Here is a 17726-nt window from a genome sequence, read left to right on the forward strand (position 1 = left end):
AATCTCAAATCTCAAATATATTTATTTGTTTAACACTTTTGTGTAGAAAATAGTAAAAATAAAGAAAAACCCTGGAATGAGTGGGTGTGTCCAAACTGTTGACTGATACTGTATGTTAGCTAGTAAAGTTAGCAATGTTATGAATACAACTCCCATCTGCTGTCGACATCAGGATGCAATTTGAGAACACTAGTTAGCTCCAAAGGTGGCTATCGCTTTGACTTTAAGCTGACAGTGAATTCAATGCCATTCAGTGGCTAGCTACACTACAAACATACTTTTACTAGGTTCCTGTGAAGCAATTGTAATGACAGTCCACCAAAACATACCCAAGAGTTTCCTGATTAGCAAGGGGTAGACTGTGTTTAATTTAATTGTGTATTAGAAACACAGTTGGAGATCATTGTGATGGGACTTCTCCAGAGGTTGAATGGGGAATTGGGCTTCCTGGGAAAATGTTGTCTGAGGTTGCAACAGTAACCAAGGGGGGCGGGGCTTAGCGTAGGGTCAATTGTGCACCAATATTGCATTTTAAAAGCCTGTTATATTAAATTAAGTGCCACATGGAGAATTCAATAAATCTGATTTTTTTATATGAATAAATACTTGCTAAAGTGCCAAAACTTGTTTTTTATTAAGTTGAACATGTGCTCTTTATGACAGAATGTTAACATTAGGTGAAATCAAAAGTTACACTTCTCGAAAGGCACTGAATTGGTGGAACGACACATCAGCTCTTGGCTTTAACCTCAGTCACTGAGTCACAGTCACTCATCATACAACACACCGGGACATAAAAAACTGTAATATCTTATGTTTCACCGAGTCGTGGCTGAACGATGACATGAATAACATACAGCTGGCGGGTTATCCACTGTATCGGCAGGATAGAACAGCAGCCTCTGTTAAGACAAGGGGTGGCGGTCTATGTATATTTGTAAACAACAGCTGGTGCACGATATCTAAGGAAGTCTCGAGGTTTTGCTCACCTGAGGTAGAGTATCTCATGATAAGCTGTAGACCACATTATCTACCAAGAGAGTGTTCATCTATATTCTTCGTAGCTGTCTATTTACCACCACAAACCGATGCTGGCACTAAGACCGCACTTAATGAACTGTATACGGCCATAAGCAAACAGGAAAATGCTCATCCAGAGTTGGCGCTCCTAGTGGCCGGGGACTTTAATGCAGGGAAACTTAAATCTGTTTTACCTCATTTCTACCAGCATGTTAAATGTGCAACCAGAGGGAAAAAAAACTCTAGACCACCTTTACTCCACACACAGAGACGCGTACAAAGCTCTCCCTCGCCCTCCATTTGGCAAACGTGACCATAATTCTATCCTCCTGATTCTATCCTCCAACAAACGAACATGGTCCAAGCACACCAAGACAGTCGTGAAAGGGCACGGCAAAACGTATTCCCCCTAAGGCATGGGTCCTCAGATCCTCAAAAGGTTCTACAGCTGTACCATCGAGAGCATCCTGACTGGTTGTATCACTGCCTGGTATGGCAACTACTCGGCCTCCGCCCAGTACATCACTGGGGCCAAGCTTCCTGCCATCCAGGACCTCTATACCAGGCGGTGTCAGAGGAAGGCCCTAGAAATTGTCAAAGACTCCAGCCACCCTAGTCATAGACTGTTCTCTCTGCTACCGCACGGCAAGCGGTACAATTTGATTTGATTTGATGGTTTTCTAGTTATGCCTCTTCTTCTCTCCTGTCCGTCAACCCTTTTCCTTCCTCTTTTCTTTTTTTATTCTGCCTTTATCTGTCCTCTTATTTCTCCCCCATTTCCTCCTTCTCTTCCTCTTCCTCCACTCTTGCAGTCTTTATATTCACTTCATGTCTTCTCCCTTTTCTATATGTTCTCACAACTCTCCTCCCTCTACGTTTCTCCCTCTTTCCCTCTCTCTGGCCTTGCACCCAGCTCAGTCTGGGTAGCGAAAGACACACTGGTGCCACTTGGCCACTAACCCCACACACACACACAGCCCTGTTTCAGGGCCACTGAGTGCCAACGTCTGTTTCAAGGGGCCACTAGTCATGCCAATCGGACTTGGCACACGACATAACAGTTTGCTGATGACACAACAGTGGTAGGCCTGACTACCAACAAGGACAAGCCAGCCTATAGGGAGGAGGTGAGAGCCCTGGCGGAGTGGTGCAAGGAAAATAACCTCTCCCTCAACTTCAACAAAACGAAGGAGCTGATCTTGGACTTCAGGAAACAGCAGAGAGAGTACTCCCCCATCCAATTCGACGTGGCCGCAGTGGAGAGGGTGAAAATATTAAAGTTCCTCGGCGTGCACATCACTGACGACCTGAAATGGTCCATTCACACAGACAGTGTGGTGAAGAAGGCGCTTGGCCCATAATACCCTCACAAACTTCTACAGATGCACCATTGAGGGTATCTTGTCGGGCTGGATCACTGCCTGGTACTGCAATTGCACCGTCCGCAACTGCAGGGCTCTCCAGAGGGTGGTGCGGTCAGCCCAACGGATCACCTGGGGCACACTGCCTGCCCTCCAGGACATCTACAGTAACCAGTGTCACAGGAAGGCCAAGAAGGTCATCAAGGACCTCAGCCACCCGAACCATGGCATGTTCACCCCGCTACCATCTAGAAGGCGGAGACAGTTTAGGTGCATCAAAGCTGGAACCGAGAGACTGAAAAACAACTTCTATCTCCAGGCCATCAGACTGTTAAATAGTCACCACTAGCCGGCCTCCACCCATTAACTTGCCCTGAACCTTAGTCACTGTTACTAGCCGGCTACCACCTGGTACTCAACCCTGCACATTAGAGACTGCTGTCCTATGTACATAGCCATTGAACACTGGTCACTTTAATAATGTTACATACTATTTTACCCACTTTGAACTGAACAAAAATATACAATGAAACATGTAAAGTGTTGGTCCCATGTTCCATGAGCTGAAATTAAAGATCCCAGAAATGTTCTATACGCACAAAAAGCTTATTTCTCTCAAATTTTGTGCACAAATTTGTTTATATCCCTGTTAGTGAGCATTTCTCCTTTGCCAAGATAATCCATCCACCTGACAGGTGTAGCATATCAAGAAGCTGATTAAACAGCTTGATCATTACACAGGTGCAACTTGTGCTGGGGACAATAAAAGGCCACTCTAAAATGTGCAGTTTTGTCACACAACACAATGCCACAGATGTCTCAAGTTTTGAGGGAGCGTGCAATTGGCATGCTGACTGCAGGAATGTCCAGAAGAGCTGTTGCCAGATCATTTAATGTTCATTTCTCTACCATAAGCCGCCTCCAACGTCGTTTTAGAGAATTTGGCAGTTCGTCCAACCAGCCTCACAACCGCAGACCACGTGTATGGCGTCGTGTGGGCGAGCGTTTTGCTGATGTCAACGTTGTGAACAGAGTGACCCATGGTGGCGATGGGGTTCTGGTATGGGCATAAGCTACAGACAGCGAACACAATTGCATTTTAGTGATAGCAATTTTAATGCACAGAGATACTGTGACGAGATCCTGAGGCCCATTGTCGTGCCATTCATCCGCTACCATCACCTCATGTTTCGGCATGATAATGCACAGCCCCATGTCGCAATGATCTGTACACAATTTCTGGAAGCTGAAAATGTCCCAGTTCTTCCATGGCCTGCATACTCACCAGACATGTCTCCCATTGAGCATGTTTGGGATGCTCTGGATCGACGTGTATGACAGCGTGTTCCAGTTCCCACCAATATCCAGCAACTTCGCACAGCCATTGTTGGACAACATTCCACAGGCCACAATCAACAGCCTGATCAGCTCTATGTGAAGGAGATGTGTCGTGCTGCATGAGGCAAATGGTGGTCACACCAGATACTGACTAGTTTTCTGATTCACACCCCTACTTTTGTTATGTACAGTATCTGTGACCAACAGATGCATATCTGTATTCCCAATCATGTGAAATCCATAGATTAGGGCCTAATGAATTTCTTTAAATTGACTGATTTTCTTATATGAGCTGTAACTCAGTAAAAACTTTAAATTGTTGCATGTTGCGTTTAGATTTTTGTTCAGTATATATACTATATTCTAGTCATGGTTCATCTTATATAACTACTGCTGTACACACCTTTTCTATTCATATATTATACAACGGGTGGGTCTAATCCTGAATGCTGATTGGTTAAAACCGCATTCCAGCCGGTGTCTATTGCACAAGTTTCCACCGGCTAAATCTATGACTTTAAAATGCCTATTTACTCTGTTCAATCTGACGGCGCAATCTACTGTCTCATCAACCCTGCCAGGCAATTTATAAACTTGATCTCCACTATAAAAAGCATCTAGACATTATCTCACATTTCTTTTAGACTAACATTTAGTTTTCAACAGCAGGGATTTGTATAAATCTTGCTGTCTGTCTCTCCTACATTTGCAAATTGTTTCAATATTCAAATTCGATCTCCAGCTGTCCCATAGTAATGACCGTGTCAGGTGTCGGGATGAGACATACAGGTAGGCATCTTTTCTTAGCCAGTCGAAATAATGAATCAGCATCATCATTAATGTCAATAGAAAACAGCTTAAACAAATGCAAATTCAGCTACTTCGTTGCTTTCTGGCTGCACTGTTAGATGTGACTGTAAGTTCGCCGTAGTTGGCTAGCTAGCAAGCAAGCAAGGGATAAGAACGTTGCCAGCCAATATGGAAATGGAACATTTAGAATGAATGACTGGGTTGCGTCCATAGATACAGAACAAAAAGACTGAATGACTGGGTCGCGTCTCTGGCAACCGAACCGATAAAACTAACGACCAGCCAGCTTGGGTAGCAACCCTAGATTTGTGTCGGGACTATATCTTGTGGAAGGATGAAATAGTATGAATAAATTCATCAAAATAGCGTTTTTAATGAAAATATGTCGATCATTATTTGAATTTGTTGGTAACCCATTGTTACCAAGTGATAATGCCCTCAAAGCCGGTGTTTGGAGGATATACTGACTTTGTCTCGGGCCTAACAACCTCCGTGCCAATATATCCTCCAAACACTGGCTTCTCAAGCATTATCACTTAACTGTCCATACGTTCTATACACACCATTATTTATATATACTCTGACATTGCTCATTCTGATATTTCTTAATTTCTTAATTTTAATTTTGGGGATTTGTTTGTATTGTTTTGTACTGCTATGTATTACTGCCCTGTTGGAGCTAGACACACAAGCATTTAGCTGCACCTGCGGCAATGTCTGCAAATATGTGTACGCAACCAATTTGATTTGATTTGATTTGGTTTGGACAGTGGCACTATAAAGGTGCCGCTCCTAAAACCGTGTGTGTGTTGATGTGTATGTGTGTTTGTGTGTACGTGTGTATGTGTGTTTGTGTGTATGTGTGTGGGTACCAGGGTTATTTGAGTGTATTTCATCAGCCTTCACTCACACTTACCCTGTTCTCTCTTTCTTTTTTCTTTCTCTCTCCGCGCTCCAGAGTGATCTTTGGTCGCAGTCTGGTTGTGGTAGCGGCACTGTCAGGGGTCTTATTTCATGGTGTTCAAACACACACACACACACATACACACACACTCCTCGCAGAGTAAAGACGAGGAAATTGTTTTACATGAAAAGCGAAAAAACCTTTTCCAGTTTGAGTTGTGAGCCTGCCGCATGAAGCACACTGTTAACTCGTTGGCTCATGTTTTGTGACTGAGTGATGGAGAGCAGAACCAAACAGAAATACTTTTTGGATTTGTGTCCTCCCGCTCTAATCTCTAGTTCAGCATGTCATTTTGAGCAGACGTTAGTGGTTGAAAAATAATGCATTCATGTTGTGTTGTAATAGAAAACATGACTCCAAAGGATACTGATGGTTCATTCACACTGCTTGTAAAGTGTCACCTTTTTATCATTTCTATCTCCAATATTTTAGTATGCCTTCTGACATTCATCAAAATAGACGTTCAACAATAGTGGACTATAGTGGTCATGAATAAAATACAATGTTCATGTGATTTGGGATGTTAGTTTGAAGTGACTCAGAGATGTAACGTTGAATTTGAACTGAAGTATGAATGTTGATGTGTGATGTGAGTTGATGTCAGAGAGAGGATTAAAGTTATGCTCCAGAACTTTTATATAATTTTTGCCAGTAGTTTTGAAAGTGGTGCTCGAGCCAAAACAGGATACGTTACGAATCCAATTCGTATACTATGTTATGAATATGTTGTGCTTACGATCCCAGACTGCATCTTTAAGTGGTGATGCAACGCTCTGGGGTTATTGAGGAGCTTATCATCATGGTTCCTGTGGCTGTCTAGTAATTGGCAGGCTGATTTCCTGGTCCTTGATTACAGCTATCTCGGGTGTATTCAGCTGAAGAAGGGGAATTAGAGATGATGGGGTGTGTGTGTGTGTGTCAGTTCCCTGAAGGTCTACCATGTTTCACTGTTGAGACATTTCTGGATAGAGTGAAGGCAAGTAATGGCTTAGTGCTGTGTAATGGTTGTATGCCAAGCTAAAGGACAGGGAAAGGCATAGAGGGAGTATACCCAGGAGACTGACACAGTGAAGCAGGTTTAAGCTGTGATCAGAGAGAGGGATAACAGCAGGTTTCCTCCAGGAGAAGGAGTTGATGCAGCTCCTCTATCCGATCAGAGTGAGCCCTACCTTTGCTTGGAGCTCTGGGACTCTGGGCGTCTGGTTCTATGCTGGATTCTCCATGCTAAGGTAGCAGATGTGTACTAGCAGGCTAGTGAAGTGCTAGTGCAGTTTCCAACCTATGTTGAAGTCACCTGTCCTGAGATATAAGAAATCAACTTTCGCTCACAAAGTGAGATTGGGAAATGTATCCTCCTATTCAGGAAAAATCGGGTAGCACATTCCGACATCCTAACAATCCAACATGTTAACATTCCAATAGGTTAACATCCCAACATTCTAACATTCTCCAAAGCAGACACATGCTGCAACCTGACTTTGCCGTAACCTAGCAACCATGGAAGGATGAGGGCTCACTAGAACACAGCCAGAGTTCCAGCTGGTGTTTGTTTATGTGTGTGTGTGTGTCGATATTTGTGTATGTCCAGCTCCTTAGCCTTCTTGTTAGCCTGTGTGTAAGGAATGTGTATATTAGCGTGTGTGTGATGGGGTAATGGATGATCTTTGTGGAAATGAGCGCTTGCCTCAGTCCTGCAGCGAAGATTAATATCAACCATACATTCATCTCTAATTACCACGGCAGGGCACACGCACGCACTTACACATGTACACACACACACACACACACACATACACAAGAAAACACACACTAAGACACACACACCAAATGCCTTCCTTGGCTAAGAACACACACAAACCATTGTCATGCAATTTAATGGCTAGCTACTAAGCGATTGCCAGTGTTGGGTTTGCGTCTGTTATTTTGAGGAAATGAAATGAAAAACTGGTCTTAAATAAAGGTTAAAATGTAAATAAAAACATTTAATTGTGTCCACTTTATCCACAGGATACAAGAACTGACTCTGTGATTATGAACTTACAACTTACTCCACTCAACGTTCTGTGACATACTTCCCTTTCAGCCACAATGGAGACACATCTGTATCTGTTAACCTGCAATGAACTGTACATATGCTGTAGTTAACTTTTTCTCTCTGTCTCTCTGTCTCTGTGTCTCTGTCTCTCCCCCCGTGTCAGTGTTGAGTATAGGAGAAGGAGGCTTCTGGGAGGGCACGGTCAAGGGGAGAACAGGCTGGTTCCCTGCCGACTGTGTGGAGGAGGTTCAGATGAGACAGTACGACCCTCGGCTAGGTAATGACTGGAGAACACACACACACACAGACAGCTCTGTACAACACACACTCTCTCACTCTTCACAGTGTAAAGTTACTTTGGCTCGCTAGCCCTGTCCACAGCGCTGAACAGGCTGGTGGAACTATGGGTGCTGTCCAAGATGCTGATTCAGCCATGTATGTACAATACTATGTATGCTGACCTCTAATGTGTATACTGACTGTGGACACACACACTCCCACACGCACGCACGCACACACACACACACACACCTGAAGATGCTCATAATCACATCCTCTCCACCCACACACACTGTTGAGGTGTCAAACCTTTCCCACCATGATGAATGCACCATCTGTCTCACTTAGACAGGTAGCCTATTGGTTAGAGCATTGGGCCAGTAACCGAAAGGTCGCTGGTTCAAATACCTGAGCTGACAAGGTGAAACAATCTGTTGAAGTGCCTTTGGGCAAGGCAATTCACCCTATTTTGCTCCAGGGGTGCCGTACTACTATGGCTAATCCTGTAAAAAAACACATTTCACTGCACCTATCCGGTGTATGTGACAATAAACAAGGACAACAGAGCCCATAAAAAGGGAAAACATACTGTACATGTTGCATTCATTAATGTACTCTCTATCTCTGCATGGTTAGATTGGTTTATGGGTAAACAGGTGGTCTGAACCTTCTCCATCACAGAGTGTGTGTTAAACAGGCTGTCTGAATCACACTACTGTCTGAGCAGAACACCACAAGTCCCATTAGGAACCCACTGGTGCAGCTCCTACCTATAGAGCAGTGGGATGGGTAGAGGTGTTCTGGAAAGGGGTCTGAGGGTGTGTCTAGGGAGGGTTTTGTGGAAATGGGAATGTCTCTTGTCTTTCCCCTCAATACCACTTGAGGAATCCTGTCCCCTGATGGGATCAGGGGTCAGGAGGGGTGAGGAGAGAGTGCCTGGGTGAGAGGGTGAGAAAAGGGGGGACTAAATACACCATTTACAGTGGGGGAAAAAAGTATTTAGTCAGCAACCAATTGTGCATGTTCTCCCACTTAAAAAGATGAGAGAGGCCTGTAATTTTCATCATAGGTACACGTCAACTATGACAGACAAATTGAGATTTTTTTTCTCCAGAAAATCACATTGTAGGATTTTTTATGAATTTATTTGCAAATTATGGTGGAAAATACGTTTTTGGTCACCTACAAACAAGCAAGATTTCTGGCTCTCACAGAACTGTAACTTCTTCTTTAAGAGGCTCCTCTGTCCTCCACTCGTTACCTGTATTAATGGCACCTGTTTGAACTTGTTATCAGTATAAAAGACACCTGTCCACAACCTCAAACAGTCACACTCCAAACTCCACTATGGCCAAGACCAAAGAGCTGTCAAAGGACACCAGAAACAAAATTGTAGACCTGCACCAGGTTGGGAAGACTGAATCTGCAATAGGTAAGCAGCTTGGTTTGAAGAAATCAACTGTGGGAGCAATTATTAGGAAATGGAAGACATACAAGACCACTGATAATCTCCCTCGATCTGGGGCTCCACGCAAGATCTCACCCCGTGGGGTCAAAATGATCACAAGAACGGTGAGCAAAAATCCCAGAACCACACGGGGGACCTAGTGAATGACCTGCAGAAAGCTGGGACCAAAGTAACAAAGCCTACCACACTACGCCGCCAGGGACTCAAATCCTGCTGTGCCAGACGTGTCCCCCTGCTTAAGCCAGTACATGTCCAGGCCCGTCTGAAGTTTGCTAGAGTGCATTTGGATGATCCAGAAGAGGATTGGGAGAATGTCATATGGTCAGATGAAACCAAAATATAACTTTTTGGTAAAAACTCAACTCGTCGTGTTTGGAGGACAAAGAATGCTGAGTTGCATCCAAAGAACACCATACCTACTGTGAAGCATGGGGGTGGAAACATCATGCTTTGGGGCTGTTTTTCTGCAAAGGGACCAGGACGACTGATCCGTGTAAAGGAAAGAATGAATGGGGCCATGTATCGTGAGATTTTGAGTGAAAACCTCCTTCCATCAGCAAGGGCATTGAAGATGAAACGTGGCTGGGTCTTTCAGCATGACAGTGATCCAAAACACACCGCCCGGGCAACGAAGGAGTGGCTTCGTAAGAAGCATTTCAAGGTCCTGGAGTGGCCTAGCCAGTCTCCAGATCTCAACCCCATAGAAAATCTTTGGAGGGAGTTGAAAGTCCGTGTTGCCCAGCGACAGCCCCAAAACATCACTGCTCTAGAGGAGATCTGCATGGAGGAATGGGCCAAAATACCAGCAACAGTGTGTGAAAACCTTGTGAAGACTTACAGAAAACATTTGACCTGTGTCATTGCCAACAAAGGGTATATAACAAAGTATTGAGAAACTTTTGTTATTGACCAAATACTTATTTTCCACCATAATTTGCAAATAAATTCATTAAAAATCCTACAATGTGATTTTCTGGAGAAAAAAATTCTCATTTTGTCTGTCATAGTTGAGTTGTACCTATGATGAAAATTACAGGCCTCTCTCATCTTTTTAAGTGGGAGAACTTGCACAATTGGTGGCTGACTAAATACTTTTTTTCCCCACTGTAAATGCATTGTGGGGAGATATGGAGAGGAAGGAGGGGAGGGAGTGAGATAGTGAGGGAGAAGAATGAGGGAGGATCTACTAAAAGACAGAGGAGAAGAGATGATCAGGCAGCTCTCTGTCTCTGATTTTTCTCCTCTCCCTCCTGTGTTTCCGTATTCCCTCTCCTCTCTTGCTGTTTCCCCCCTCTCCCTCCCTCCCTCCTCTTTCTCTCTCACTCTCGTTCTCTCTCTATCCTTTATTTGTCTCTTCCCCCTCCTCTCTCTCTGTTTCCCTCCTCTCTCCCTCCAGTTCTCCTTCTCCTTCACTTCTTTCCATTGGGTATTGAAGTACAGAAACGTTGTGTTTTTCTTAGATTGTTGAATATTAACTCAACAAATGATTTTGGTGCAATAAATAAGTCTAGCTGAATAGTAATTGTTGAAACTCAACAGTTGGTGATACACAGTTGTTTTTGAAGGAGTTATATGTATTACAGATGTTTCAATAGTGATGAATTAATAGGTAATATACTAGAGGACACACACACAAACTCAGACACACACTCACACATGTAGACACAAGCACACACACACTCAGACAAACACCACACACAAATATCCTTGTTTACCTGAAGGTAAGCATTGAGGCGTCACTGACAGTCACGCAGTATATCTCAGCTCAGTGAAGCAGGAAAGACAGCCCTGTCTACAATGAACTAACCCAAACAACACTGCTCCCTGTGTGTGTGTGTGTGTGTGTGTGTGTTACCCATGTGTACGTGAGGGTGTAGTTGTATTGAAGTTGTTGTGTTCCACAAATCAGAGTGTGTTTGAGTAACTGACTGTGCTGCAGGCTCCTCTATCTACAAGCTCTCACATTCTCACTGCAGAATTAGACGTTTTTCCACATTTCTCCAAACGTCAAATTTAGAAGCTGCAAAAGCGAGTGTCTCTCTGCTCCTATACATCAACCCTGTGTCATGACTCACTGTCCCATCTCCTTTATCTATCCAACTGTCTCTCTATATATATATTTTTGTCCCCTCCCCCTCCCATTCTCCCCCTTATTACCTCTCTGTTTTGATTTGGCTGTAAGGATGTGGTCATAGAGAGAGAGAGAGAGAGAGAGAGAGAGAGAGAGAGAGAGAGAGAGAGAGAGAGAGAGAGAGAGAGAGAGAGAGAGAGAGAGAGAGAGAGAGAGAGAGAGAGAGAGAGAGAGAGAGAGAGAGAGAGAGAGAGAGAGAGAGAGAGAGAGAGAGAGAGAGAGAGAGAGAGAGAGAGAGAGAGAGAGAGAGAGAGAGAGAGAGAGAGAGAGAGCTAATAATGTCAGTTCAAAACCAACACAGTTCTTACCAATACCATAGGTAAAGATAGGGCAACATTTAACCTGTTATTTACAGTAGGCCTATAGTTTACTTTTATAGATCTTGCAGTCCCAAAAATGAAAACTCTGCCCACCCTGTATGGTCAAGCTAGCTAATTCAAGTACACCGGAAGTAATTGATCAGGGATCCTGAGTGGCGCAGCGGTCTAAGGCACTACAAACCCGGGTTCGATCCCGGGCTACAGTATATCACAACCGGCCGCGATCTGGCGGCGCACAATTGGCCCAACGTCGTCCCAGGTTCGGGGAGGGTTTGGCGGGGTAGGCCGTCATTGTAAATAACAATTTGTTCTTAACTGACTTGCCTAGTTAAATAAAGGTACCAACAAATATTTAAAGTATTTGACGTAAATATTTGATCCAGGTCTGGTTAATAGCTGTACATATCCCACTTACCCTGATAACGGCCATGACGCATAGAGTAGGGCTGCTCTGCCTTGACGACGGTTACTACCCCATCTATCCTACTGCAGAGAACTGGCAGGTCTGACACTAATACAGGGCAACAATCCATCCCGCCAGATCCTACTGCCTATCCATGACTCTACTACCCACACTGCTCCCAGCCGTCCATCACTAACTACTGTACTCCTACCACCACTGCTCCCAGCTGTCCATCACTAACTACTGTACTCCTACCACCACTGTTCCCAGCCGTCCATCACTAACTACTGTACTCCTACCACCACTGCTCCCAGCTGTCCATCACTAACTACTGTACTCCTACCACCACTGCTCCCAGCCGTCCATCACTAACTACTGTACTCCTACCACTCCTATTTATTGTGACACCTCTCTCTGTCTATCTCTTTCTCTCAATTCAATTTCAATTCAATTTAAGGGCTTTATTGGCATGGGAAACGTATGTTAACATTGCCAAAGCAAGTGAAGTAGATAGTAAACAAAAGTGAAATAAACAATAAATATTAACAGTAAACATTACACTCAGAAGTTTCAAAAGAATAAAGACATTTCAAATGTCATATTATGTATATATACAGTGTTGTAACAATGTGCAAATAGTTAAAGTACAAATGGGAAAATAAATAAACATAAATATGGGTTGTATGGGTCTCTCTCTCTCTCTCTCTCTCTCTCTCTCTCTCACACACACACACACGCCAAGAGGACAACAATCTGGAGATTACACTTTATAAGTTACTGCAGGTAGGAGAGAGAGAGATAAAGAAAGGGAGAAAGAGATTAAGGGAGAGAAGGAAGTGATTCAGGACAGAGGAATGAAGGGAAGGGGAGGGAAAGATAAGGAGGGAGGGAGAGACTGATGGAGAGAATGAGAGAGAGAAAGAAAAGGATATTGATTGATTAAATTCATTAACACAACATTGAGTGATGCAGTGGTGAAATGCTGCTGGCTGTGGGTGTATTGGTGTTTGCATTTGTTTGCTTTTGCGTGTGTGTGTGTGTGTGTGTGTGTGTGTGTGTGTGTGTGTGTGTGTGTGTGTGCGCATGCCATGCACGTGTGTGACTGTGGATGGTATGGTGATATCACAGCTTTATAAACTAAGGACGTTTTCACATATGAAATTCGGTACCCTGGTTCGGTTTCCTTGAATGTTTTTTTTTTTTTTTTTTGAGAATACGTTTTGCTTTCACAAGACCTGGGTGCGATTAGCAAGACACACATTCTACATGACGTTAGTGAGCTAGCTTGTTTACTTTGGGCAAAAATGTTACATGCGACTCGCACTGCCACATCACAATACCTGGTACTCTGGTCTGCATCTTGGACCCGCTACTCATGCAGGTCCAGGATTAGTTTCAGCCAGGATTCGTTTGAATTTCACACGCTTTATAGCGCGGATCAGGGTACCAAATGCTCCAGGATCCAGATCATAACGGGATATGTAAAAGCCCCCTAAGTTGTGTTACTGGTAGTTTTAGCAACTACGTAACATTAGCAACAAGGCTTGAGATTTCTTAATGGTTTTGTATGTATACACTCTCTTCTCTCTCCTCTTCCCTCCCGCCCTCCCTCCCCAGTGCTGAGTACTTGAATGACTCACTGCCTTACGAATCACCAGTCAGATACAGACTGCTCTATTTTTAGCCTGCCCATTAAAAAGTTTGGGAGTCACTTCTTCCTCCCCTCCCTCCCTCCCTCTCTCCCTCTCTCTCCCTCCCTCTCTCCCTCCCTCGCTCGCTCCCTCTCTCTCACACCCTCTCTACTCTCCTGGAATGCTAATCAAAGGACCTCTGCAGCAGGAGAGAAAAGGGAGTCATGGTTGAAAGAGAAAGGGAAAGAGAGAAAAGAGGAGAGAGCAGGCAGAAGAAAAAGAGGGGAGCTGTGGGCATTGAGAGAAGTGAGGGGCAGATAGAGACACATAAGGTATTTTCCAGCAGACATGTTTTGGAGTTTTAGCAGAAACACACACACACAGATCTAACTAGCTAGGGCTGCATTTGATACCTGAGCTCTGAGATGAGACAGTAATAATCACACTCATACAGAAGCTCTAAACTCTTAGAAAAAAATGTGCTATCTAGACTTGAACCTAAACGGGTTCTTTGACTGTCCCCATTGGAGAACCCTTTGAATAACCCTTTTTGGTTCCAGATGGAACCCTTTTGGTTCCAGGTAGAACCTTTTTGGGTTCCATGTAGAACCCTTTCCACAGAGGGGTCTACATAGAACACAAAAGGGTTATCCTATGGGGACAGCCGAAGAACCCTTTTGGAACTTTTTTTCTAAGAGTGTAAAGTGCTGTGTTAGCAAGGTCATTCACATATGTTAATCAGTCCACGTTAGCACGCCTCTCTAACAGAAAGGAACTGATGGGAGGAAATGATGATATGATGAGAGACGTTAGTGCAAAGAGAGGGACAAGAAGAAGTGAGATATGCTAATTATAAAACCACCGAACACACATGCACGCAGACACACACACACACACACACACACTCACTTTCTCACTTTCTCTCTTTCTCTCTTAGTAACACTCTTAGTCTCAGTGTTACCTGAAAGCCACCAGCGTCAGCAGAGATATTAGCATAGTCAACTAATCCATCTTATTAGAGAGAGAGGAGAGAGAAGAGGAAGAGAGGAGTAAAAAGAGGGGGAGGGGGAGAGAGCACTAGTAGGAGGACATGTCTTTAGCATTAGTGATTTAGCTGAGTCAGTATTATTGACTGGTAATTCAGTTGAGGTCACCCTCCCTTTAGCCTTCAGACACAAGGGATTGGCTTGTTTCCTTACATATCACACTGTATGTTGGTGTGTGTGCCCATGTGTGTGAGCACGTACGCGGGTTTGTGTGTGTGTGTCAGCTGAGTGATGGCCACTGTCTCTGCATTCCATCAGAAATCAGTCAAGTGTGCAGGGCCAAGACATATTCACACACAAACAACATGGACACACACACACACAGAGAGAGAGAGACGGACAGAGAGAGGGAGAAAACAGATCCATATAAAATCAGAATAGATGGTTGTGCTATATGAACAATGAATCAAAGCTCTATCAGGCCCCACAGTGGAGCAAAGACAAATCACTTTTGACCATGAGCACATACGGTGACACACACACACACATGCACACACTGGGTGACTAAACTGAATGACAAAAGCCAAGCCCAATTTGTACTGTCATGGTTCCACACACTACAGAGGACAAACACACGCTGTCAGAATATGTGTGTTGTGTGTGCGCGCACCTGTAAACACACTGAGATTACCTACATGGTGTTTGGCACATCTGCCGAGTTGACACGCGCACACACACACACAGGATTGTCCTCTAACAGCAGAACAGGTTAAGTGGCTGAGACATGCCTCCCACAGGGCATGACTAATTATACTCTCACCCCAGCCCCAGTACAACACTTTGTGTGCGTGTGCGTGTGTGTGTGTGTGTGTATGCTTTACAGTGACTTAATGGCTATTGTACTACTGACGATGTGGTAGATGTACTGTACATGTTGTACAGTAGTAGTAGTAGTTGTTGTCTGAATCTGACTGAATTATTAAAGAGAACCAAGGTATTTTTAGGTGTTGCCTTAGACACACACACACACACACACACACACACACACACACACACACAAGAGAGAGAGGGAGAGACTGGTGGAGAGAGAAAGGACGAGGAATATGTGAGGGAGCAATATAGAGAGGGAAATAGCTGACCACAGAACTAGAGAGAAAAGGAAAGAAGGACGGACAGCTAAAAGATAGGAGAGAGGGACTCTGAGAAGATATAGAGACGTATTTACATGGAATCCAAGTGGAATTGCTTCTATATCATTTTCCTTGACAGGATCCTTGAAATGCTTTTGGGACAACAGGAATGTGGATTTTAAGAATTGACAGCTGGATGTGACCTGGAATACTGCCCTCCCGCAGCATCAGTGGGATGTTAGGGACATTAGTCCAGGTCATAATCTGCTCTAACTCTGCCGTAGTTACAATCGGAGTTGCTGTGCATTACAGTTGCATTACTGTTCCAGCTAGTTGACCGGATTGTTTACAGTTATAGTAGATTAAATGTGATTGGCTAGAGCTATAGTTGAGTGGATGCGATTGGTTAGAGCTGTAGTGAAGTAGATGTAGCTATAGATTCATTAGGTAAGAGTACTGGGCCATATACAGTATGTAGATAGGGGTGCACCGTTTATAATGTACTATTGTTTTGGTTGGTGGACAGTGGGAGTAGCTAGCTAGCTAGTAGAGCAGAGGGAGCAGTGGTGGTAGGAGTACAGTAGTTAGTGATGGACGGCTGGGAGCAGTGGTGGTAGGAGTACAGTAGTTAGTGATGGACGGCTGGGAGCAGTGGTGGTAGGAGTACAGTAGTTAGTGATGGACGGCTGGGAGCAGTGGTGGTAGGAGTACAGTAGTTAGTGATGGACGGCTGGGAGCAGTGGTGGTAGGAGTACAGTAGTTAGTGATGGACGGCTGGGAGCAGTGGTGGTAAGAGGACAGTAGTTAGTGATGGACGGCTGGGAGCAGTGGTGGTAGGAGTACAGTAGTTAGTGATGGACAGCTGGGAGCAGTGGTGGTAGGAGTACAGTAGTTAGTGATGGACGGCTGGGAGCAGTGGTGGTAGGAGTACAGTAGTTAGTGATGGACGGCTGGGAGCAGTGTGGGTAGTAGAGTCATGGATAGGCAGTAGGATCTGGCGGGATGGATTGTTGCCCTGTATTAGTGTCAGACCTGCCAGTTCTCTGCAGTAGGATAGATGGGGTAGTAACCGTCGTCAAGGCGGAGCAGCCCTACTCTATGCGTCATGGCCGTTATCAGGGTAAGTGGGATATGTACAGCTATTAACCAGACCTGGATCAAATATTTACGTCAAATACTTTAAATATTTTTTGGTACCTTTATTTAACTAGGCAAGTCAGTTAAGAACAAATTGTTATTTACAATGACGGCCTACCCCGGCCAAACCCTCCCCGAACCTGGACGACGTTGGGCCAATTGTGCGCCGCCAGATCGCGGCCGGTTGTGATATACTGTAGCCCGGGATCGAACCCGGGTCTGTAGTGCCTTAGACCGCTGCGCCACTCAGGATCCCTGATCAATTACTTCCGGTGTACTTGAATTAGCTAGCTTGACCATACAGGGTGGGCAGAGTTTTCATTTTTGGGACTGCAAGATCTATAAAAGTAAACTATAGGCCTACTGTAAATAACAGGTTAAATGTTGCCCTATCTTTACCTATGGTATTGGTAAGAACTGTGTTGGTTTTGAACTGACATTATTAGATCTCTCTCTCTCTCTCTCTCTCTCTCTCTCTCTCTCTCTCTCTCTCTCTCTCTCTCTCTCTCTCTCTCTCTCTCTCTCTCTCTCTCTCTCTCTCTCTCTCTCTCTCTCTCTCTCTCTCTCTGGAATTGTATGAGCGAGTGCAAGGATTACTATTTCCAATGAGCTATTGGAGCGCCAATTATTGCAGTTTGGGAAGTTCAATTAAAATTGTCCCTCTGGGTTGCAAACACCCGGCTCTGAAACAGGTTATGTCGTTTCGGCGACAG

The 17726-nt window shown here is 44.4% G+C and overlaps 1 protein-coding gene across 1 annotated transcript in view; it reads left to right on the top strand.

The window, feature by feature from the left end:
- Nucleotides 1-17726, top strand: part of LOC121576365 (SH3 and multiple ankyrin repeat domains protein 3) — a 226862-nt gene that overhangs the window by 143973 nt on the left and 65163 nt on the right. Inside the window, exon 11 of the mRNA XM_045223640.1 lies at nt 7692-7805. Coding sequence (XP_045079575.1) covers nt 7692-7805 — 114 coding nt within the window. The remainder of the gene's footprint in view (nt 1-7691; nt 7806-17726) is intronic.

The sequence above is a fragment of the Coregonus clupeaformis genome, chromosome 11 (assembly GCF_020615455.1).
Source record: "Coregonus clupeaformis isolate EN_2021a chromosome 11, ASM2061545v1, whole genome shotgun sequence".
Lineage (NCBI taxonomy): Eukaryota > Metazoa > Chordata > Actinopteri > Salmoniformes > Salmonidae > Coregonus > Coregonus clupeaformis.